Source organism: Elgaria multicarinata, chromosome 3, assembly GCF_023053635.1.
Source record: "Elgaria multicarinata webbii isolate HBS135686 ecotype San Diego chromosome 3, rElgMul1.1.pri, whole genome shotgun sequence".
NCBI lineage: Eukaryota > Metazoa > Chordata > Lepidosauria > Squamata > Anguidae > Elgaria > Elgaria multicarinata.
The window spans coordinates 150,275,637-150,301,265 of NC_086173.1; the positions used below are offsets into that span (position 1 = coordinate 150,275,637).

At 44.3% G+C, this 25,629-nt stretch overlaps 1 protein-coding gene across 1 annotated transcript; it reads left to right on the plus strand.

The window, feature by feature from the left end:
• Window positions 1–348: 348 nt before the first annotated feature.
• Window positions 349–24,017, plus strand: LOC134396018 (zinc finger protein OZF-like). The gene is made up of 5 exons (XM_063122340.1): window positions 349–431; window positions 11,399–11,525; window positions 16,270–16,380; window positions 17,334–18,515; window positions 20,146–24,017. Exons 1-5 carry the CDS (start codon window positions 426–428, stop codon window positions 20,331–20,333), a joined length of 1,614 nt encoding a protein of 537 aa, XP_062978410.1. The 5' UTR covers window positions 349–425; the 3' UTR covers window positions 20,334–24,017.
• The last annotated feature ends 1,612 nt before the right edge of the window (window positions 24,018–25,629 follow it).

Consider the following 25,629-nt stretch of genomic DNA (forward strand, 5'->3'; position numbering starts at 1 on the left):
CAATTTTGGATTTGGGTTTTATCTGCTGCCGTCTTAAACTTCAGTTCCTAGGATTTTTGTTATTAATCATGAAAGCCTCAGGCAGAAAAGCGAAGTAAAAAACAAATCAAGTCAATAATAAGTAATAAATGAATATAAAGTAGGGACACTGGAAGAGTAGGGGACCGACTGTGCTCTGAACAGGAAAAGGAGGACTACACTTCCCAGCAGCTCCCAAGCTTTCCGTCTGTCTGCCTCTGGAATATCCCGATATTGGATTGGCTGGGATGGGCAGCAGTAGATGCCGAGGAGCGGACTGATTGGCCGAGCTGGAAAATAGGGGGGGCGCATGAGCGCAGCAACCCCAGGACAGCGGTGGGGGGCGGTGAGTGAGTTGCAAGAGCAAGAAACTCTTCGGAGGAGCCTCTGAATCCCACCGCTCGCAAATGCAGGTAAAGAGGGGAGAAAGTGTGCCTAAGGGGAGGGCGGGGAGGAGCGTTTCTCAGAACTTGGGAAAACGGAGATGTCTCTTCCCTTTGTCTTCTTGATTCACTCCCCACCCCCCTTTTACTAGATCTAGAGGTGGGGGGGAGGAGAGGAAGTGACTGCGGTCTGGATCCCCCTTGTGTATTTGCGGGGAGAGAGAGCAAAATAACCTCAAAGCAGGAGAAAAGACCAATTACCTCTTAAAATGGCGGAGGCAGAGGGGGGAAAAGAGATAAAAAGTCAGATCTGTGCAGTTCCTGAAAGAGCCTTAGTTTGTTTGTTTTTTAAAGCAATTACAACCGAACAACAGCAGCCATTAAAGGTACCCTGCATATGTCTCCTGTCGTTGCATGATTTGTTTGTTTATCTATCTTTGAAGTCCTGGATCCAGTACTTTTGGTGTTGGTGGTGCTGCAGAATCTGGATCCTCACTATTTTACACGCTGACACCCCAAATCCACCCTCTCGAAACACAGCTTGCGTCCTTGGCTGCTTACTGCATCATAAAAAATGACTGATGTAGCTCCTCTTGGCGCTGCAGTGCTATAAAAGCCCTGCTCGGAGGCATGTCTCCTCATTATGTTTACATGCAAGTTTCACAACACCGCCCTCTCGTCGTAACTCAAAGGAGTCTTGTGGCGCCTTAAAGACTAAGGCATAACCATAAGCGTATGTGGATCAGAGCCCATTTCACCGATTGACTCGCTCAGATCTGTGCCTGCTGACGACAACATCATAAAAATAATAATAAACATTAAAAAAAACCCTTTCTCTGCAACATCGTAAAAACCTGCCGCAGTGGTGCAAAAACAAACACGGAAGGCACGGATCTTTAGGATTTTTCCATGCAGAACACGCAAATCTCCCTGCTGACAAGATTATGTGAATCCATTTGCTCTTATCTATCCCTTGGTAACTGTGTCTCTCCACTTTTTCACTGTCAAAGGTTAGATTATAAGATCTTGGGGGCAGGGGCCTGCCTTCAATTCAAATTGATGGTTAGTTATACTTGCAGCGGAATCTAAAGCAGGTTTACTCATAGAATCATAGAATAGTAGAGTTGGAAGGGACCTATAAGGCCATCCAGTCCAACCCCCTGCTCAATGCAGGAATCCACCCTAAAGCATACCTGACAGGTGTTGTCCAGCTGCCTCAGAAGGAAGGCTCTCTTAATCCGTTAGGACTTGCACGCTAGTTAGTCCAGTGCCTTTTGACATTGCAATAGCCAAAACACCCTTTCTATGGCACCAGTTCTTACAAAAATGACTGTAAGCCAATTTCCCCCCAAACTGATGCCCTTTGGACATTTTGGACTTCAACTCTCATCATCCCCAGCCAGCATGACCAATGGTCTGGAATGCTCGAAGTTGTAGTCCATAATATCTGGAGGACACCAAGTTGGGAAAGGCTGCTGAAAGCTGCCAAAATCCACCACCAAAGCCTTGGAGTCTACTACAAATGCAGCCAAATATGGTGGTGGAATACACTTTCCCATTTCGGACTGTGAGCAGGGTATGCACCTTCTGTATGGTTTGAAAACTCCATGCAAACAGAAAACTAGCACATCAGGGATGTGTGTTGTAGCCTTCTGCCATTGTGATACAGTGAGCAGCTTTTAACATGCCAAAGTGACATTCCCTCATCCTCTGAAGACAGGTGCTTCAGTCTCTTGTACCACCTTTTTTGTGCTGCATCTGATGAAGATATGTACACCTAAAAGCATGTTATCCTTGCATAGGAATTTAAAAATTACAGATCCGAAATCTTGTGGACCTGCAAAAACCCACCGCCAGGGCGTATACTGGAGTGCAAGATAAAGCATACTTCTTCTCTGATGCTCCAGAAAGCAGGTCTAGAACCAATGGATGGAAATAGCTGGGAAGCAAATTTCAGCTAAGTATTAGGAGAGACTTCCTAATAGTAAGAGCTGTTCAGCAGTAGAGCAAACTGCCTGTGGAGCTGGTGGAGTCTCCTTCCCTGGAACTATTTAAGCAGAGGCTGGACAGCCCATGTGCTGCGTTCAGCCAACATGGTAACCCACGCTGCGGAAAATGCGTTGCATTCAGACAACACGATAACCCATGGTTCAACAACAACCCACACTGGCTGGGTTAGCGTGTTGTGTGAACCCAGCCTCTGTCAGCGATGATGTAGCGAACCTGGTGTTCTCTAGATATTTCAGATCACAGCTGCCAGAATCCATGGCCACTGGCCAGGCTGCCTAAGGAGTTGAAATTCAAAACATCTGGAGGTAGACTAGCCCTGCTGTAATTATATCCTGCATTGTAGGATGAGCAGGAGGCTGGATTAGATGACCTTCAAGCCGTGGAGGCGGCTGGCTGCTATGTTAGCAGGGTGGTGAATCCGCTCCAGGTTTCATTTAAAACAAGTTAGGAGCTGTTCAAGGTGCAGAGTACCTTGGATAGCTCCTTTAGTGTTCTGACTGGTTCTGACAGAAACCCAGCGCAGATTCACTTCCCCAGTGATATCAGAGCCACCAGCCTCCACTGCCTCCAAGATTCCTTACAGTTCTATAATTTTTATAACCCTTTATGGAGACATCAAAGATTCACTGACACTTCAGCTGATATCTGTCCCTTGTGACTACATTTAAACATACACATCTTTCCCTATGTGGTGCCACACATATCCAGGACACAGTTAATTACAATATTTCTTACGTTTCGCTTGCTATTTGGCTTGGTATTTAAGTAGCATGTTCAGAGCAGTACACATACATCACCCTGTAATCATTACTTCCTTACATGTTTGTCTTGGTATCCTTGTATTGCAGATAAGGCAGCTGAGGCTGAGCTTGAGTGGCTTGCCTAAGGCTGTGAGTTCATGGCAGAGACAAGATTTGAACTGGGGACTTCCTGGTTCACTGTCCAGTCTCTTCGCCTCTACATTACTAGCTCTCATTGTTCTGTAATCTTGTTTTGCATGCAGGACCCATGGACCTTTGCACATTGGTGTTCTCTGATTCATATTTTGTAAAACATACTTCTGGCATGCTTGTGACAAAATATTTAGGATAAACACAAGGAAATGGTTCTTCAGGAGATGGGTGGTGGTGATAATCTGCTAGTTTATTTGGCTTTTAAAAAGAGTAGATAAAACAATAGAAGATACAATAACTAACCATGGTTGCTAAGAATAGAGCCTCTATATTCAGAGGAAGTATACCACCAATTGCCAGATAACAGGATTCATACCATCTTCATTTCCTTTTTCCTGTCAAATGCTATGGGGCATCTAGTTAGTCACTGAGGGAGATGAAATGCTAGATTATATTATGTATTTTACAAATGCGCAGGGCAGTTTACAAAGTAGTTGCAGGTTTGGTTTGATCCCGTGGGCCAGTTCTTGTGTTAGTATGATTGGTTATTGATTTAACTTTTAAAAAAAATCAATAAAAATGATTTGTCGGCAGGCTCGGTTTTGACAGTTTATCAGGAAATATTATCTATGACATGTGAATATAATTGTATTAGGAGCATTGCTATCCCCTATTGCCTTGGTTGGGAGTTAATGTTTAATATGAGCCATGATGTTGAATTTTGGTTATGAGCTGGAAGGTTAGTAATGTTGACAATACATAGCTAATGAAAGAGTTTTTAGCCTCCTCCATGTGAATGGACAGGGAGGCTTTGGAAGAGGTTTCTTTTATGTATTTTGAACCCAAATAAAGGGCAGCAGTTTGCGTGGCAGCATGGCAATCTCTCAGTTAAAAAATAACCAGGAGAGACAGGGAGCCTGGTTGGCACGAAGAGGAGTGTCCATGGGCACCATGTTGGAACCTAGACTTAATGCCTCTGGATCAGGAAATTCTTCACAAAATGGGGAGGCTGAGCAATGATGCTTCCAGAGCCAATGTCTGTACTTAACTTGAGGAAAGTGGAATTATGGGCCTCCCTGCTACAAGGAGGGAATTATGGGCCTCCCTGCTGAGGCCCTTCTCTCGGTCTGGCCTTCCTGATTGAAGAATCTTGGGAGAGCTTGCACCTGACTGACCCTGACAACTATTTCCCCCCAAGTAAGGCAGTACTTCCCTGAAGGACAGCTGGTTGAGGGGGAAATGGAGGCCAAGGACCAACAGAGTCTGAATTCCTGATCCCCACAAAGAGAAACATGAAGGGGGAGCCCCATTGAAGTCGGGGCAACTGAAGGGAACTAGTGAAGAAGGATCAGCCCAAAAAGGAGAGAGAGAGTCGTTATTCCTTACCTTAAGAATAGACTGAATCCTTCCTTGTACCTTCTGTTGTAACTGGAGGAGAAAACTGGAATAAAATAATGGAGGAGGACAGAGTTATTGTTCCCTTGCCTGAGGACTTGCCCACAGTCTTCAACTGGTAGTTGACAGGGTCATAACTAAGACCAGTGGTGAGGTGGAGTAAACCATGCACATCACAGGGGCCCTTCATTTAATTTAATTTCTTTCCTTTTTACTCATTTTTGTTTCATTTGTGTGTGGGGGGGGTGGCCCCTTTTGCTGTTCCTTGCCTCCTGGGAAAAACGCAGATTGAGGTCAGATGAAAGGAAGGGCTTCTTCACAAAGCGCAGAGTTAAACTATGGAATTCTCTTCTACAGGATGTGGTGATGTCCACCAATTTGGATGGCTTTAAAAGTGGGTTGGATAAATGCCTGGAGCCGAAGGCTATCAATGGCTACTAGTCCTATTATTATTATTATTATTTATTTATTTATTTATATAGCACCATCAATGTACATGGTGCTGTACAGATTACACAGTAAATAGCAAGACCCTGACGCATAGGCTTACAATCTAATAAAGTTGTAGTAAACAATAAGGAGGGAAAGAGAATGCAAACAGGCACAGGGAAGTGTAAACAGGTAGGGTGAAGCTGACAGTATAGTCCTGATGGCTATGTGCTACCTCTAGTAGCAGAGGCAGCATGGCTCTCAATACCGGTTGCTGTGGAACAACAGTGAGAGAGGGCTATTGCCCTCATGCCAACATCACAACAGTTCAAGCTGTAGGAGCCCTGCCCTCTTTTGTATCAGGGCACTCTAGCTATACTCCTGCAGCTTTAACTGTTGTGCTGAAGAGGGAATTTCACCAGGTGCTGCATGCACACAAATGACACCTGTTGAAATTCCCTTTTCTATACAACTGTTTAAGATACAGGAGTCCTGTCCTCCTTTTCATATGGTCACCCTACATAGAATGATACAGCTGGAAGGAACATTGGAGGACCGACACTCCCTGCTCAATGCAGGATAGAACTACAACTGTTTGCAGACCGAGGCACATAGAGAGGCCTCGGGGCCGACGGACTTGCTGAGGAGGCTGCCAGGATGGCTACTCACTTTGCTTTTCAACATGTCAAAGTTTCCATCAAGTTATTATACCCCTATCTTTAAGTCTAAGCAGAGGAATGTAAGAGCTGTGGGAAGGCCAGGTGAATGATTAAGCTTCTTGAATTGAAATCAGTTCCATTTCAACTCGGCCACTGTGAGAAAGTGTGTTGGGGAACAATGGAGGGCATTTTTGGAACATTTTTAGCAATAGCTGTCAGACTTCAATCACAGCAAAAGGCTCAGCCTTGTTGACATACAGATTAAACTTTGTATGCTGTATTTTATTGTTTTTAATCATTGTAAAACGCCCAGAGAGCTTCAGCTATGGGGCGATATAGAAATCATCATCATCATAAATACACTTCATCTTTAGAGCTGAAACATTTCCTCTAGCCAGAGTTGAATCTGTTGCTTACAGCACAATCCTATACCTGTCTACTCAGAAATAAGTCCCATTGAATTCAGTGGGACTTACTCCCAAGTAACTGAGAATATAAGATTGGTGCCTTAGGGCACCTCTCTCTCTGCTGGCCACAGATTGACAAGGTTAAATTCTCTTTTATGTGTCATTTTAACTGTAATCCATGGTTCACATCCATTTCTCATTGAGTTTGTAATTTCCTGCCTTATGTTGTTGATACTTTAAGTAAACATTGCAAAAGCGTTCACTGAGTTGATGTCTCATTTTTGACCATGGTATGTAGTGGGAAAGAGATTGAATTAGATTGAAGCCTAGACAAAATGGAAGTAGCAGTCACATAGGCCCCTTGCCTGTAGCCAGAACTTTGCTAAGCAGTGCTGCATAGAATTGTGGTCCTCTGCTTTATCTGCAGAATGGCTGTCTTAAAGAATCCAAACTGTAGTCAAGAGGATCCCAGTCACTCATACAGATCACCAGTGGTCTAAAACAGCCTTCTCCAACCTGGTGCCCTCTTGATGTTTTGGACTACAATTTCTAGCATTCCTGACCATTGGCCATGCTAATTGGGGCAGATGGGCATTTAAGTCAAAAACATCTGGGGTTTGGAGAAGGCTGGTAATGTGAGACAATATGTGTCTTTACTGGAGAGAGCAAACCTGTTAATGGTTACGAAAGTTGGCTCATAAAAAATAAAGATAACTGCTCTAATTCATGAGGGGGAAACATCCATAGTCCACAGTTGAATAATACCTTTATTAGGAGCAACCAAAATTCCACAAAAGTGTGCAGGCTCTCAAGTTCTCCAGAACTCTTCATCAGGCTAGGCGGTACAAAAACGGGATAGGGAAAAGCCAGAAAAGTATAAATTAGGCCAGGTGTTTTAGTCATGATGCCTACAGTTTAAACCCATTCTCAAAATGGAGATTACAGACTGAGGCTGCAGTCATGCTGGCTGGGGCATGCTGGGAGTTGTAGGACCTTTTTTCGGTCAAACATGCACGGGATTGCATCTTGAATGAATTAGTCACTGGTAGGTATCAGGTTGCCCTTAGCCTTCTGGGACAAAGAAGCAATGGCTGTGACCGGTCTCATGGTTCTCTAATAAGCAGAGAACAGACGTTAGAGAGAGAAACAGGACAGCAAAGCCAGAGATTAATTTTAGGAGGTGTACTAGGTTAAAAAAAAAAGTAATTGAAGCCAACTTATGTAGTGCCTTGAGCATGAAACTGTATGGGTGCTTCATGTATGCAAGAATGCACATGTTGCAAAGAAACCAAATTGCAAATCCCAACGGGCAATGCAATAACATATATGTGCATAGTACCATTAGTGTGCAAGCGTCGACAGTAAAAACTATGAGAAAATTCTTGGAAGTCAGTTTGAGGAGTTTTTTCTCTCTCTCTCTTGTTTGCTCATTAATAAAACTCAAAAGGACCAACCAATGCCAAATTGAGCTGGGCAGGAACTTATCAATTATTTGACAGTCGTTGAGACACATTTATATATAAGATAGCTCAGTTGAAATCAGTGGGAATTGCTTGTGATTAAATGTGGAATCAGGTTATAATAGTCCAGTTATCTGCCTCTTGATTTCTTTGTTACAAAAAATAAGCAGGTAACAGGAATAGATTTAACACACTTTACTCAATAATGAATCAGAAATTAAACTAAAATACACTAAACCCCAAATTCCGGTGACCGATGATAGATGAAAGAGGCATTTCAGTTCAAAAAATGAAAGCTGCAGTTTTATGTACACTTTCTTGAAAGTAAGCCCAGGTGGACTTGCTTCTGAGTAAACATGTCTGGAAACAAAGCCCTACAAAGAGAGACTGAAGCAACTGGGCACGTTTAGCCTGGAGAAGAGAAGATTGAGGGGAGATATGATAGCACTATTCAAATACTTAAAAGGTTGTCACACAGAGGAGGGCCAGGATCTCTTCTCCATCATCCCAGATTGCAGGACACGGAATAACGGGCTCAAGTTAAAGGAAGCCAGATTCCAGCTGGACATCAGGAAAAACTTCCTGACTGTTAGAACAGTACAACAATGGAACCAGTTACCTAGGGAGGTTGTGGGCTCTCTCACACTAGAGGCCTTCAAGAGGCAGCTGGTCAAACATCTGTCAGGGATGCTTTAGGGTGGATTCCTGCATTGAGCAGGGGGTTGGACTCAATGGCCTTGTAGGCCCCTTCCAATTCTACTATTCTATGATTCTAATATTGGGCTGCACAGTTTATAATGACAAATTACAAATTAGGATTTTTTCTTGATAGATGGATGGATCCTAAGATAGAAGAAGATCCTACTTTGTTTGCAATGTCCTGCAACCATTGCAAGGTTTCTGCCCCAAATTCAGCCATTTTAACTCCTTATTCAAATCTACCCAAAGAGCTTAATATTGTTTGTTTGTTTATTTGTTTCAGTGTTCGCAAACACTTTGTGAACCGCCCAGAGAGCTCCGGCTATTGGGCGGTATAGAAATGTAATAAATAAATAAATAAACATCTCTGGGAAAGATGTCTTCAAAACAGCCAAATGTATCTAACACAATGAATAGATCAAGGCAAAGAGTTACTGGGAAATCTCCGTGTGATAATTCTCAATGTCTTTAAGAAGCACCAAATTGGCAGAGCATTTTGGGGCATGATCCAGTGGGATATTTTCCTGCACAAACCCCATGGAAATGAACAGGAGCTGCACAAGAGCGGAGACTGTGTTTTTGCGCATCTCCCCTTCAGTTCCATGGGGTTTCCACAGGAGAACATCCTACTAGATCATGGCCTGTGCGTTTCAACTATGCATTTAATATAGAGACGTTCCTCAGAATACGAAAAACCACTGACCAAGTCAAAAGGATATATAAAGTGGGTATTTTTAATACTTAAAAATGGCAATAATACATGAGCAACATATGTATCAATGACTCATGTTATAATTAGAAAATAGGTCAGAAGACAAAGTAATGAAATGGGGTGCATAACAATTGGAACTATTCAACTAGAGACAACCACTTGTTACAACTCTGTTTCAGTCTTGGCTACAACAACAATTGTATTATACCTTCAGCAGGGCCGGCCCTAACACTAGGCAGGGTGAGGTAGCTGTCTCAGGCAGCAGATCCTGTGGGGTGGCGGGTGATAGCAAGACTGAGGGGTACACATACAAAGCTGTATGTGTACCACACAGCCTACGATGCACCTCCTAAGCCAGCCAGCCACCCTGGTAGAAGCAGCCATCATTGAAGTAAGATTCAACTGCCAATCTGATCATCTTCTGTACCAGAATGGCAGGGTGCTTCGGAGGCTGTTGGCTCCTATTTCAGTGGGACAGTGAATTTGCTCTGGGTTTCAGTCAGAACTCTAAAGGAGCTCTCCAAAGTGCTGAACCCCATCCCTAGTGGGAGTTATCCAAGGGTTCAGCACCTTTGATAGCTCCTTTAGAGTTCTGACTGGTTCTCACAGAAGCCTAGGGTGGATTCACCATGACACTGAAATTAGAGCCACCAGCTTCCACTGGCTTCACCTCAGGCAGCAAAAGGTCTTAGGCCAGCCCTGACATTCAGTGTTACAATTTTGTTATTGCACATATCCGGTCTTATAGTGCCTTCTGGTTACAGCATGTGTCATTTGTATGTATTATTGTCATTTTTTTTACCAGTACATTTATTTGTTTGTTTATTATTTGGTACGTTTCTATTCTGCCTTTTCCTCTAAGGAGCCCAAGGCAGTGTGCATGAACTTCCTCCTCCTCCTTTCCATTTTATCTTCACAACAACCCTGTGAGGTAGATTAGGCTGAGAGTCAGTAACTGGCTGAAAGACTAGTGAGCTTTATGGCTGAGGGGGGACTAGAATCCAGACTTTCTTTGTCTCAGTCCAATACTCTAACCCAGAGGTTCTCAAACTTTCTACCCCCAGGGCCCGCTTGAGAGAGCTGAAAATAACTTGAGACTCACCATCAGAAAATGGTGACAGATGGAGTTGGAGTTTGGCATAGCCTGCTGGCAATTGAGGCTATCATTCTGTATTGATATGCAATCTCGCTTTAGAAATTGCTAGATTCTTTGCCACAGCTATCTCCTTGTAACAGGGAGGTCCATAATACAGCTTTTCTCAAATTAACTGCAGTCATTGACTCTGGAGGTATCATTACTCAGCCTCCCCATTTTGTGAGAAATCTACTATCTAGATGCTTAAAGTCTGGGTTTCCAACATGGTGCCCAGCAGGCTCCTCGTCTCTCCTGATTTTAATTTTATTTCTTAAGATAATTTAAAACTATTTTTTTAACTGGGAGATTGCCATGCTGCAAAGCAAACGGCTGCCCTTTATTTGGTGTCAAAATATTTATTGTGTTCCAAAGCGTGTTTTGTATTTTGCTCAGCGTCCCCCTTCCCAGTTTCTTTTCTGTTAGTCTCACCAGTAGAGTTTTGTGATTGTGCATGCTCACCAGGGCAGCCATTTTATAAATAGGTAAGCCCCTCCATTTTGTGAGAGTGCCCATGACACTCTCTCAAAATTCCCTGACCCAAAAAGTAGGGGGAAAAGCAGTTTATTTTATATTGTTTTTTCTCCCCACCACCTCGACATGCCTGTCAGAGGCCTCTTACCCATCTCCTGTTACTTTTTCTCCCCTTCTCCTTTCATACTTGTATCCTATCCCCAACTGCCAGTTTCTTTCATCCCTCCCTCCTGCTGCTTTTACATTCAGTTCCTCCTGTAACAGATTCCCTCTCTTATCCCCTTCCTGTTTATTCCCAGATTTTAAAAATTATTATAAATATCTCTTGCTCTCTAACCAACTCCTGCTGCCGCGGCTGCCTGTGTAACGTGGTCATGGCACAGGACAATTAAGCAGTGGGCAGTTTGCAGCGCTGAGACCCACCTGAAGGTTGGCTGAGACCCACCAGTGAGTCCTGACCAACTGTTACAGAAACACTGCTCTGACCACTACACCACACTGGCTCTCAAAAATACCCGCTTTATATATTTATAGCAGTCCTTTTGGCTTTGTATGAGGAGTTTTCAGCAATATATCTGATGGCCACTTGATGAAGTACCTTCACAGCCCGACGGAGGACAATGTTCTTGCTGGAGAGGTGGATTCCTGACCGTGTTTGTTTCAGGGCCGTTGAGGGAGATTTTATGAGGCGCTGGAGACTGAGCAAAGGTTCTTTGTGTTCTTGCAGAGCCCGGTGACTTTTGAAGATGTGGCTGTGTATTTCACGAAGGAGCAATGGGCTCTGCTGGACCCAAACCAGCGAGCCTTGTACAAGGAGGTCATGATAGAAAATTACGGAAATGTGGCCTCATTGGGTAAGGAATTTGCTCTTCTTTGTTGGGTGGATGCTAGGACAACTTTGTCCAGAAAGGCAGCATATAAATGCCTGTAATAATTAATTAAATAAATACATTTATAATATCTATTTTTGTCAGTTTCTTTCCTTCTCTACCTCCCAGTTCTTTTTATGTTAAAAAAATGGGTTTGTTTCTTTTATCCCTGGAGTTTCCAATGCGGGTGCCAGTGTGCCCACCTGACAGACATCTCTGTTAGTGCCTGCCAGGCTCCCTCTTCCTCCTGATTTTTTTTAATGTCTGAAGTATTTTTTAAATTAAAACTTTTTTAAAGAAAAACTGGGAGGCTGGCTTGCTGCAAAGTGAAGCACTGCTCTCCAGCACTATCTTTATTTTGAGTTCAAAAGACTGCTTTTGTGTTATGGAGCTCAGACCACCCCATCTCTGCCTCGTTTTCTTTTAATCTCACCAGTTTGCCTTCTGGGAAATGAACATTCTGAAACTAGCCAGGCCTACCATGGTAGCCATTTTTTGAATAGGCGAGCACCACTCCCATAGCAGCCATTTTGTGGAAGCACCTACAATACTCTCAAAATTCCAGATGTGCCCACTGACAGAAAAAGGTTGGACTCCTGGTTTATTCAGTCAGATTGCTTTATATCAGCCATCCCCAACCTGATGCCTGCCAGATGTTTTGGACTTCATAGGAAGTTGCCTTATACTGAGTCAAACCCTTTGTCCATCTAGCCTCATATTGTAGGGTAACCCTATGGAAAGGAGGACTGGGCTCCTGTATCTTTAACAGTTGTATAGAAAAGGGAATCTCAGCAGGAGTCATTTGCATGCATGCAGCACCTGGTAAATTTCCCTTTTCATCACAACAGTTAAAGCTGCAGGAGCTATACTAGAGTGACCAGATACAAAAGAAGGCAGGGCTGTTTTGCTGCGTACATACAAATGACACGTGCTGAAATTCCCTTTTCTATACAACTGTTAAAGATACAGGAGTCCTGTCCCCCTTTTCATATGGTCACCCTACCGTATTGTTATTGACTGGCCGCAGCGCTCAAGGGTTTCAAGGAGGATTCTTTCCTAGTCTTACCTGGAGTTGCTTTGGGCTGGTCCTGTGACTTTCTGTATGCAAAGCAAGTGCTCTAACCACTGAACTACAGCCCCCTCATCAACTCCCATCAGCCCCAGCCAGGAACACAAATGGTTAGGAATGCTGGCAGTTGTGGTCCAAAACATCTGAAGGGCACCAGGTTGGTAAAGGCTTATGAGGAGCTAAAAGTGAACTATAGGAGCTCTTTGCCTCGTTTTATCCTCAAAACAACCTTCTGAGGGAGGTTGGGATGAGACTTAAGGGATATGCACTCAAGCTCCTTGCCTCTCACATATTGACCTGATTCGCACAACACAGTTATTGTGGGTTGATTAACCAGTGATTAGCCGCAGTGCATGTGGCCTGTGTGCGGCTGCTGGTTTGAGCAGGCAACCTCCAACTGGGGCAATCAGGGATTGCAGCGTGTCAGGCGAAGTTGGTCATTGGGAGTTAATTGAGAGTTGAACTACCCACACTGAATTCTCAGTTTGTAGTTGAGCTTGATTAACCCACGATGGTCGGGTTCGGACGACGTGCGCTGCAGCCCCCGATCGTCCCGATCAGAGGTAGCGTATGCATAATCGTGGCCGCATGTGTGTGGCTAATTGTGGGTTAATTAATCCATGATAAGTCACTGTGTTGTGCACATTGGCCCAGTCAGTAAGCCCGTGAGGTTGGAGTGGGATCGCCCCACTGCCCCCAGGCAGCACTGGATAGGGAGTTGGTGAGGAAGGCCCATAGAGCTCTCCTTCACATCAAGGAACCCTAATTAATTACAAATTACTTTGCTCCGCTTACATTGGAACCACCAGCTTCCACTGAATTCCCACTCAAACTCCTTTCCAGTAGACTCAAGGGCGATGAGACCTCCCAGGGTTAGACATGTGAAGGCCTTGAAACGAAACAGTCTGTGGATTGAGTCATTCTACAGGAGAGGTGGTATGGTATAATGGCTAGAGCAGGGGTGCCTGGTGCTCTCCAGAGGTTTTGGATTTCAACTCTCATAAGCCCTGGTCAGCAACTGATGATGGGAGTTGTAATCCAAAACATCTGGAGGGCACCATGGTGCCAACCTCTGAACTGGAGTGTTGCACTATGATCATAGAGAGCCAGGTTCAGTTCTGCATTCGGTCACACCAACCTTACTGGGTGATCTTGGGCCAGTTACATTCCCTCAGCCTCACCCACCTCATAGGGTTGTTGTGAAGTTACAATGGGGTTTGTTGTGTGGAGAACAACCCTGCTTCCATACAAATATATGGTAGAAAATTCAAGAATTGGGCAGGCTTGATTTAATTTAAATCAAATTGATTTAAATCAGGATTTAAATTGCTTCTCTGAAGGACTCAATTTTAACAATTTCAATTGCAGTTTAAATCACTAGTGGGGACGATTCTGTTTAATCATCATTTTTAGTAGAAGAATATTATTGTTTAATATAAACTCAATACATATTCAGAGATATAGGTTTCATTAGAAGGTAGATACACACTAAGCAATTATTCTGACTTGTTTTCAGATTAATTTTTGTAAAGAAACGGGATAATAATTTGGTCATTTTAGTACTAAAGCTGAATGAATTTGTGAATTCATTCAGGAGATGAAGCAGCTCCAACTGCTCCATGTCATGACATGTCAGAATCACCACCATCAAACAAGCTTTTAAATTGTACTAATAAGATTGTTTATTCTCCTGTTTAGTTTTCTTCTTCAACAAGCAACACAATTAACAAAAAACGCACATGGATTTTTGAATGGTTAAATATATCAGTTTTTAGATAAATCTAAAGCTCTATAAAAATAAAAGTTAGGCAATTTTAATCACAGCAGGTACAGAAACAGAATATAATCAAATGGGGTCTCTTTTATGGCCTGCTGCTGCCATGCAAAGTATTTCCTTTCTACAGTGGAGGATACATGCAGCTGAAGTTTCCACAGGAGTCAGGAGGGCATGAAAATGTTCTGTTCACTTTTGGTTTCTCTTAATATTCCCCTCCCCGTCACTTGCATTTATATCCAGACCCCTTGTTCTGATCTCCTCCATCTCCCCCAATTTTGTATTCATTGACTTTCTCTATTTATTTTTTATTGCATTTATATCCCGCCTTTTTTCCTCTAAGGATCCCAAGGCGGTGTACATAATCCTCCTCCTCCTCTCCATTTTATCCTCACAACAACAACCCTGTGAGGTAGGTTGCGCTGAGAGTCTGTGACTGGTCCAAAGTCACCCAGTGGGTTTCCATGGCGGGGTGGGGACTAGAACCCGGATCTCCCAACTCCTAGTCCAACACTTTAGCCACCACACCACACCGGCTCTCTATCTTTGCACCTAGAGAGAAGCAAGGCCTTGAGAAAGAAAGAAAGAGAGAGAGAGAGAGAGAGAGCGCAAGCATACACTTCTGTACAGCACCTGCAGTGCAGAATAGGATTGATCAGGTTATTTCTCAGCTCTTTCAATTGCTGATAACATATTCATAGAATATAATTAGATAGGGTGACCAACTGTCAGGATTTCCCCAGATTTGTCCTGGTTTTTGTTCTTTCCATGGTGTCAGGGGGGATTTTCTATAATTTTCAATAATGTCCTGGAATGACACACCTTCCCCTTTAAGGCTGCCATTAGCATGGCAGGAGGGAATGACATGCTTTCTTGAGGCACATCATTCCCCCACCCCGAGCTCCAACTGAGGTCTTAAAGGGGAAAGTGGGTCATTTGTGGACATTATAGAAAAGGCCCCAATTGGAGTGGATGGTGGTGGTGCAGAATGAAATCCTTTCCCCTCCTCCACTCCAATTGGGTTCTTTAAGGTGGCAGGGGAATAACGTACTTTCTGCAGGACTCAGAAAGCTGCTTCCCCACACACACACTAGGTGTCCTCTTTTTTGGTTTCCCAAATATGGTCACCCTATAATTAGAAGCTGTATAATTCGTATTCATGATGATATCTTTGACCTTGACTCCCCTTCTTTTTTTGCTAACTGTTTTAAGAAAATTTCAAAATCTGATTTAAATGCAAAAAAATATATATATCATTTTTTAAAAATCGTTGTTTTATCAAGCCTGAAATTGGGTGCCAATTTTATGTTTGACCTGAAGGTCAGTCCCAGGTCTGAAAATATTACAGAGTAATCCTATATATGTCTACTCAGAAATAAGCCTCATTAAGTTCAATGGGGCTTACTCACAGGTAAGTACGTATAGCTAGGATGAGGAACCTTTCTCCCTTTGAGGTCAGTATGACCTCAGTCAAAACCTGTCAGGGTCCACATTCCAGCAGTAGGCAGAGACCTAGCCAAAAGTGGACGGAACAAAGCCAAATTGAGTAAGTTTTGAAACTAGGCGGGGGCCCACATTCGGCCCTTATGTCATGGGTCCCCCCTCCCTCTCCGGCATATAGGATTGCAGCCTTAGATGGCTTTACAAAGCAATACTCCAGGAGCCATCAAACTGAATGGAGCTTCTATGTTCTGAGGCAGTGTACCTATGAATACCACATGCTTGGAACGAGCAGAAAGGTACCCTGTTTGGGGGGATCCCATTGGCTCTTGTGGAGAAACGGGATGATGCCGGCCGAGTTGCTGTCTTGATCCAATCCGGCAGAGTGCTTCTTATGTCCCTCCAGTTTATCCTAACGACTCCTCTTCTCTCCTTTTCCTGAGAAGGAGTTCCGGCCCCCAAACCCGGACTCGTCTCCCGTCTGGAACAAGGGGAGGACCCTTGCGTGCCGGATTCTCAGGCCTTCGATGGAAGGAAGATCTTCGACACCAGCTCGGGTGAGGCATTTGGGCTCGTGGATCTTATTTTAGGCATTTGTAGCCCTTTTTTCAGCTGACGCAGTGGGTGGTGATGTTCGCTACTTCTTCAGCTCCTGCTCGCAGGACAGTTGGTTCTAATAGCTTTTCTGAGGTGAAAGAGCAGCAAATAGAGAAGAAGACGATGACGGCAGCTTGCCTTAGTAATACTAAAGTTCTCCTCTTTCACCTTTATGCATTCATTCAAAAGAACGGGCGTAATTACCCTGACAGAATTGTGCTGCTCTTGTTGCTGACATTTCGGTGTCTTCCCACAATGTCACCTGAACATCTAGAGATGGATCCGGATTTAGTTGTACATAGAGTAGACCCATTAAAACCAATGGAATTTAAGTAAACCATGACTAATTTGAGTCCCAGTTATTTCAGTGGGTCTACTCTAAGTATGACTAAGTCCGGATCAAGCTCACACACACCCCTGTTTCTCTTACCATCTCCGTTCTGTAACCTTTTCACTTGTATTTCCTGACCACACATTTCGTTCGGCTCATGCTGATTTTGGAATGAACTGAACTGTAGATTCTGAGGCACTAGCAACGCCGTCTCTAGGCTGAGCAGGGGAAATTCACTCGCTCCTGCTATCGAGGCCAGGCCAGCCCTACCATGAGGCAAAGTGAGGTCGCCACCTGTGGAAGTTAATTTTTGAGTAACATAAAAGGGTAGCAGGTTTAGTTATTTCATTTATTATTTTTATTATTTTACTGCCAGGGAGAGTTACTTGTGGAATTTTCTGCCTCAGGTGCCAAAATTACTTGACTAGAATTGGATTCCAAAATGTCTTGGGCTGACCCTGTATACTGCCACATGTTGTGGTACCAAAGTCGGCTGTTAATTGTTTTATTTTTAAAATTATTTCTAAAGTTTGTTCTGAGAGTATTTCTGTCTCTGTTTTTGCCCTTGATTTATCCCATTAGACAACCCACGGAAAAAGCACTTGTGCACTGTGTGTGGGAAACGTTTTACTCAGAAACCAAACCTCACCAGACACATGAGAATCCACACAGGAGAGAAACCTTACAAATGTTTGGAGTGCGGAAAATGCTTCGGTTGTCATTCACACCTTATGAGCCACCAGATCGTCCACACAGGAGAAAAACCCTACAAATGCTTGGTGTGTGATAAATACTTCGGCCGCAAAGCGCACCTCGCCAGGCACCAAGGAATCTACGCGGGGGAGACGCCCTACAAATGTCTGGAGTGCGGGAAACATTTTGCGTGCCAGTCACAACTGGTGATCCACCGGAGGTACCACACGGGAGAGAAGCCCTATAAATGCTTGGAGTGTGAGAAATGTTTCGCCGACCCGTCAGCCCTCGTGAGCCACAAGAGAATCCACGCAGTAGAGAGATCCCACAAATGCTTGGAGTGTGGGAAGAGTTTCGTTCAACAGTCTCACCTTCTGAAACACCAGAGAGTTCACACGGGGGAGAAACCGTATCAGTGCCCAGAGTGCGGGAAATGCTTTGCTGACCGTTCCGTCTTTGCTAAGCACCAGAGAGTCCACACTGGAGAGCGGCCCTATAAATGCGCGGAGTGCGGGAAAACCTTTGCGCGCCAGGAACACCTTGGGAGCCACCGGAGAGTCCACACAGGGGAGAAACCCTATAAATGCTTGGTGTGTGGGAAGTCGTTTGCCCGTCAGTCCCACGTCGTCAGCCATCAGAGAGTCCACACAGGGGAGAAGCCCTGCAAGTGCTTAGAGTGCGGGAAGTGTTTTTCTGAGCGCTCCACATTTGTGAGACACCAGAGAACCCACACGGGAGAGAAGCCCTATCGGTGCTCGGATTGTGGGAAATGTTTTGGTTCCCCTTCGCACTTGACGAGGCACCACAGGCGCCACACGGGCGAAAAACCCCATCGATGCATGGAGTGCGGAAAAGCCTTTGCTGATCGCTCGGCCTTTGTGAAACACCAGCGCGTCCACACGGGCGAAAAACCCTATAAGTGCACGGAGTGTGGGCGATGCTTTGCTAACCGGACACACCTCGTGACCCACCAGCGCGTCCACACGGGAGAGAAACCCTATGCCTGCCTGGAGTGCGGGAAAAGGTTCAGCGCAAATAGAAGCCTAATTCACCATCAAAGGCAACATATAGGTAAGCGCCCCCTTGTTTTTGCAAAGGCAGTAATATACTGACGGGGATAGAAATGCTAACTCAGCATCAGTCAATCCCTCACCTGGATAAGGTGTTCCATAATTTATTTTCTCTATTTATTCCATTTATATATTTATACCCCTTATGTTAGGGGTGGAGAAGTCCAAATGTTGTTGGGTAGACTACAACTCCCATCAGCCTCAGCCAGCATGGTCAGTGGTAAAGGATGATGGGCACTGTAGTCTCTAGATGATTGCAGGTGTGGGTTTGTATGAATTGTAGAAAGTACAGGACAGTGACAACCGCATTGCTAATAGTGGCTTTTCACAAAGCAGTTGTTGCTGATAACACAACAATCAAAACCTATTACCCATGCAGAGTGATTAAAAAACAAAACCTTTATCCTGATTCAAGCCACAGGAGATAAAATTGAACCGCTTAATGAACTCTAACTCAGTGGCCTCTTATTCTAACATACTTTTGGAACGTTCTTTGCTCCAGAATTGCCATTTTAAGCTCCGTGGGAGGCTAAACTGCTGTCCGCATTGACTATTTCTGACCTTTTTTGACTATTTCTTAGCAGGCTAAAGAAAAGCCTTCTATCAAGCACACTGGCACAGGAAGAGCTGAGTAATTTGGCTCTCTCCATCTAACCTACTCCTTCCGCAGCTGGTTGCAGAGGAAGGGGCTCCAATTGGCAGATCTCAAGGTGCTAGTAAAATTCACAGTAGAACTCATATAGCAGAGGAATGAGAAGTCTTTAATCTCACAGCTCACATCCCGCCAGCTCTCTTTCCTGTGTTATATGAGGTCTGCCAGGATCTCTTCTCAATCATCCCAGGACACAGAATAATGGACTCAAGTTACAGGAAGCCAGATCCTGGCTGGACATCAGGAAAAACTTCCTGACCGTTAGAGCAGTATGACAATGGAACCAATTTTCTCAGGAGGCGGTAGGCTCTCCCACCCTAAAGGCATTCAAGAGACAGCTGGACAGCCATCTGTCAGGGATGCTTTAAGGTGGATTCCTGCATTGAGCGGTGGTGGGGGGTTGGACTCGATGGCCTTATAGGCCCCTTCCAACTCTACTATTCTATGATTCTATGGTTCTAATTCCCCCCCTTCCCCTCCCCTCAAACACACCAGGATATTTACTACCAGGTGCTAAGCTCTTGAGCAGATATGTTCCCTCCCTCCCTCCCTCCCCCCCCTCCCTCCCCCACCTTCACCCCCAGTTCCCCCACCCACTCAACATTCTTGTACAATGTCCTGGAAGCTTGGAAGCTCAGAGTCCACTGGAAGCTGGTCAAGCCATTTTGAGTGGTTTCAAAATGTATTTTTCTGTTCATTTAAACACATATATACTTCTGTGTACCTTGACTATTCCTAGAAGTCTCTCTCTTAGTTCGGAGATCCTGTTTCATTTCCAAATTTATCTGCACTCCATCAGCTGAGTTCACAACTAGAGGGAGAAAAGTGGTATGAATTGTAGAGCGTATATAGGCAGGATCACAGCCTTGTGGTCGTGCTGTCATTTGGTTTTCTTTCTTTCTCCCACGTTTTTGTAGTTCTATTTTGTTCCCCTCCCATTCCCCAAGAGTCTCAGTCGTTATTTCTTTTCTTGTCCCAGGATATCCTCTGACCCAGTGTGTGGAAAATATTTTGTTGACGAATCAAGCCTTGTGTGACGTCGGAGAAGCTGCACAGGAAAACAAACTGTATGAATGGCTCACATCTGGGAAATGGCTGACCCTGCAAGGGACCCTGGTTCAGAACGAAGGAGTCCACACAGAAGGAGAAACCTTGGGGATGCCTTGAACAAGGCCAAGGATTCGTTCTGAAAAGCTTTGGCCTACGCCAGTCAGTTCTCCATGGTGACAGATTGCGGCAACATCACAGTCCAAAGGTGGTCAGAATAAATGACGCTAAACCCAGAACAAACTTTTCCAACAAATTTTGAAATTTGTCGTGGTCTCAAATTTCACTGTTTGGATACTGAATTTGAAGACTGACCACAAAATATGAGTGCTTGAGATTTTGTTACGCAGTCCCTTGATTGTTTGGTTTTTATCAGGTGTCAAAAAATATAAGCTAGCGGCTTTAAAATAGATACTGTATATACCATTGCATGTCAACTTTGAAAGTTGAGTAGATAGTAAACACTATTGCATGACTGTTATCAAATACTACATTCCATTCCACTTCAGCTATCAAATAGGAAACACTATTGCATGTCAGTGGTTAGATACTAATATTTTGCATGCCAGTTATTTAAAGATGCTTAAAATACCATTGCATGCCAGTTGTCACAACGAGTCAAACCATAATGTTAGCTAGCAAATATAGTCAAACTTTTATACTAATGCATGTTAGCTATCAAATAGGGATATTTATGCATGCCAGCTATGAATTGCTTCTAAGTAACAACTGTCAGATACCATTGGGCGTCAAATATTGATATTGCATATTTAATATTTGGTATGAAAACTCAGAGAGCGCTTAATTTATGAGAACAAATCCACTTCAGCTGTAGATGGTACACTTTCAGAATGTACAACATTGAGATCTCCTCAGGATTTGTATAGTTCTAGTTACCCAGTGGTGAAGTGGATCTCCAAGACATTTTGACTAGCGGGGATAAAGATGTCATATGACATCCCTCCGAGACTTTCCTGTTCCTTTTGAGTTTAGTTGCAACCCTCACAGTAGCTGGGGGAGAAATGGATTTTCCCAGCAACAGTGTCCAGGTTCACACGACATGCTAACCCACCATGGGTTAGCATGTTGTCGGACTGTAGTGCATCTTCCACAAGGTGGGATAATGTGTTGTCTGAATGCAGTGCATTTTCCGTAGGGTAGGTTATCATGTCTGAATGCAGTGTGTTTTCTGCAAGGTGGCTTGTTAACTATGCAGTGTGGTTTATTTGAGAAGAAATGGCTTGAGAACCCATGGCTTGTGGTTGGTTGTTCAGATTCATTAAGAAGCTGCACTGCATGGTTAACAAGCCATCCTGCAGAAAACGTCTTGCATTCAGACAACAGGATAACCCGTGGTTCAACAACAACCCACACTAGGTGGGGTAGCATGTTGTGTGAACCCAGCCAGTGTATTGGTGTGAGCTATCTCTGTTGTAATACAAAGTTATCTGGAATGGCTTGGCCTTGAGTGAGTCATTAAGACCCATTCGCTTTACAGAAGGCCTGCTCAGAATGGAGATGAAAACTGGTTTGTTGACTTTGCGACAAAATGTTTCTGCATCCTGCATTTTTGGACTTCACTTGGGGATATGTCTATGACAGCTTTCCCTACCCTGGGGCCTTCAAGATGTGTGGTGCCCTCAGATACTGGCTGGGAATGATGGGACTTGCAGTCCCACACATCTGGAGAGTGCCCGATTGGGGAAGTCTGTCATGATGAGCACCTGCACTTTAAAAATTCACCACTACATCACTGTGGTCACCACATCTCAAAATAGACTGGGGAAAATGCTGAAAAGGGCAAGCAAAATGATCAGGGGGCTAGAGCAACTCCCCTATGAGGAGAGCGTACAACATTTTGGACATTTCAACTTAGAAAAAAGGCCAGTAAGGAAACACGATCGGGGTTTAGAATGTTATGCTTTGTTCAGAGAAAGTGGAGAGAGATTTTTCTCTCTCTCTCTTAATACCAGAACCTGGAATTATTCCATAAAGTTGAACAGTAAGAGATTCAGGACAGACAAAAGGAAGTATTTCTTCACACAGTGCATAATACAGCTATGACATTGGCTGTCCCAAAATGCGTTGATGGTCCCTAGCTTAGATGGCTTTAAAAGGGGATTACCCAAATTTGTGGGGACTCTTGATCACTATTAGTTGATACAAGTGGGAATTGTAACAAAAAGTTGCAGCGTAGAGTGCTATTATTCAGGGTTCCAGTCACTCCATTCCATTTCCCCCCCAGTCTCTGCCCTCCCACCCCCACACAGTCAGCTGTGAATCCACTCTCAGTCAAAATGTTAAAGGAGCTATCCAAGGTGCTGAATCAATTTTGGGGGCAGGGTTCAGCACTTTGTACAGCTCCTTTAGAGTTCTAACTGAAACCCAGAGCGGAACCACCAGCCTCCACTGTAAGGTAGCCAATAAAAGGCCCTGGGGAATATCCAGGCGTTGTGTTGCCAAAATAACAGGTATCTCCTAAGGGGAGAGACCATACCTCTGTGGTAGAGCCCTGCTTAGCATGCAGGATGACCCAGATTCAACGCCTGGCCTCTCCAGTTCGAAAGGATCGGGGGAAAAGGTAATCTGTGGGCTGGGGCATGCTGGGAGTTGTGGTTCAACACATCTGGAGGGCGCCAGGTTGGGGAAGGCTGGTCTACATTGATTAGGAACGACTTTCCAGGAATTTCTCTTAGTCCTTCCTGGAGAAATTGGGGATTGAACTTGGGACCTTCTGCATGCAAATCAGGTGCTCCTCCACTAAGCAACGGTAACTTGCAAAAGCAAGACTGGGAGATGATGCCTAAGCGGGATATAAATGCAATAATAAATAAATAAATGAAATGTCTGTTGCATCCATGTTCTGCTTGTGGGTCCCTGGTCGACAGCTGGTTGGCCACTATGGGATGGGAACAGAGTGCTGGACTAGATGGACCCTTGCTCTGATCCAGCAGGGCTCCTCTTACGTTCTTATGAAATGGAGGGGCGTTGGAAGAAACACCTGCATATCCTAGAGCAGGGCTGGGGAAGCTCAGGGCCAGAGGCCAAATCTGCCCATCTGGGTTTTCCCAGAAGGCCATTCCCCTTTCCATCGTTTCCCCCAACTACCAATCATTTGGCAGTTTCCTGGCTTTGGTGCAGTCCCCCCCCCCCCCGCCCTTTCCAAAAAGTGGAAATGCCTCTCTGAAGGCTTATTTGCTGGCAGAAAGAGCTTTCAGCTAAAACATGCTTGTCTTGTTTTGTATTTTTGGCTCCACCCTCTTTGCCTTTGGTCTCGCCCATCCCTGGAGCTTCTCCATCATTAGAATTGGCCTTCAGGTTCACCACCCCTGACCTAAAGCTCTATGGAGGAAAGGTGATTCGAACCAGTTGGGAAGGCAGCTTGACAAAGAAAAGGAATTCCATCAGCCTTCCCCAACCTGGTGCCCTCCAGATGTGTTGAATTACAACTCCCACCAACCCCATTGGCTATGCTACCTGGTGATGATAGAAGTTGTAGTCCAACAGATCTGGAGTACCAGGTTGAGGAAGGCCAAATTACATGGTCAGGGCGTAGGTAGGCTGATGGTCACTCAGATGAGAAACAGATGTCCACGGATGGTGGCTTTCATGAGAGAAGGACCCAGCCCTAAAGGGTTAGTCATGCTAGTGGGTGGCACTAGCATCCTTAGACTAGAAGTGTAAGCATAGGCTAGAAACCTTTTGACTTACATTTCAATGTGTAACGGTACCATTCACTTTGTATTCCACTTCTCCGCATTCAACTGTTCTTCCTGTCTTTAATAAATCCTGAGTTTACTACAATTGGGCTCAATGTGTGTTGTATCATTATCAGAAGCAGCAAGTCTATATACTCTAGTTACTGGGGAATATGGGTGGGAGGGTGCTGTTGCACCATTTCCTGCTTGTGGGTCCCTGGTCGACGGCTGTGGGAACAGAGTGCAGATGGACCCTTAGTTAGGGTGACCATATGAAAAGGAGGACAGAGCTCCTGTATTTTTAAGAGTTGTATTGAAAAGGGAATTTCAGCAAGTGTCATTTGTACATATGGAGAACCTGGTGAAATTCCCTCTTAATCACAACAGTTAAAGTGCAGGAGCAATACTAAAGTGACCAGATTTAAAAGAGGGCAGGGCACCTGCAACTTTAACTGTTGTGATGAAGAGGAAATTTCACCAGGTTCTCCCTCCTGCTCCTCCTGCTCCTCCTCCTCCTTCTTCCCGCTCTGTTCCTTCACAATCACACATCAGTGATTTCAGCCAATCAGAATCAAGTGCAATGACCAACTATTTTATTTCAAGCATTCAGCCCAGTAAGGGTGGCTCCAATAGACATTTCAGCAGAAGAACGAACAAGGGGAGCCTCGCAACAAAATGTTGCAGTGTACCCCTGGTTTTGTAGGTGTTACCTGCGCCGTGGCTAAGGGGATTGATTGAAGAAACAAAAGTTAGCATCAAAACTTCTAAAGACGCTGAAAGGTGGGAGATTCAGGGGAAACTAAAGGAAGAACATCTTCATTCAGCACATACTTCAGCTATGGAATTCACTGTCACGAGAGGTGATGCCCACAAACATTTAAAAGGGGATTCGTCCAATTCATGGAGGATAAGGCTAACGCTGGCAACTAGTCCTGATGACTATCTATTGCCAGAGTCTGTACGCCTCTGGGGTAGCAACTGGGGAAGAGGGACACTGTCCTCATGTCATACTCGGCTTCTGATGGGGCCATCTGGCCCGATTCAAAGTGCTGGTATTAACATTCAAAGCCCTAAACGGCTTGGGGCCAGGTTATTTGAAGGAACGCCTCCTCCCATATGTACCTGCCCGGACCTTAAGATCATCCACAGGGGTCCTTCTCTGTGCTGAAGGAAGTGAGGCAGGTGGCTACTAGGAGGAGGGCTTTCTCTGCTGTGGCACCCCGGCTGTGGAACGAGCTCCCCAGAGAGGTTCGCTTGGCGCCTACATTGTTTTCTTTTCGTCGCCAGCTGAAGACCTTTTTATTTTCTCAGTATTTTAACACCTAATTTAACTTAAATTTAAACTCTGCTGTTTTAATTTCATATTTTAACCTATATCAATTTTTGCTGTGTGGTTTTATCCTGGCCGTGCTTTTTATATTGTATTTTGTATTTGTGTTTTTAAATTGTTGGTTGTTTTATTATGCTTTGCATGGTTTTAATTTTTGTGAACCGCCCAGAGAGCTTCGGCTATTGGGCGGTACAGAAATGAAATGAAATAAATAAATAAATAAATAAATCTGGTTAACTTCTACGAGAAGCAGGCTGCCGATGAGATAAGCCTTGGCTCAGATCCAGGAGGGCTCTTCTTATGTTCTTATTATTATTATTATTATTATTATTATTATTATTATTATTATTATTATTTATTTATTTATTTATATAGCACCATCAATGTA

What these genes read in the sequence shown, in the direction of transcription:
- LOC134396018 (XM_063122340.1), top strand. An exon ending in CGGAAATGTGGCCTCATTGG is followed by an intron (nt 11,526 to 16,269) that starts GTAAGGAATTTG and finishes TTTCCTGAGAAG; the next exon opens with GAGTTCCGGCCCCCAAACCC. An exon ending in GATCTTCGACACCAGCTCGG is followed by an intron (nt 16,381 to 17,333) that starts GTGAGGCATTTG and finishes TTATCCCATTAG; the next exon opens with ACAACCCACGGAAAAAGCAC.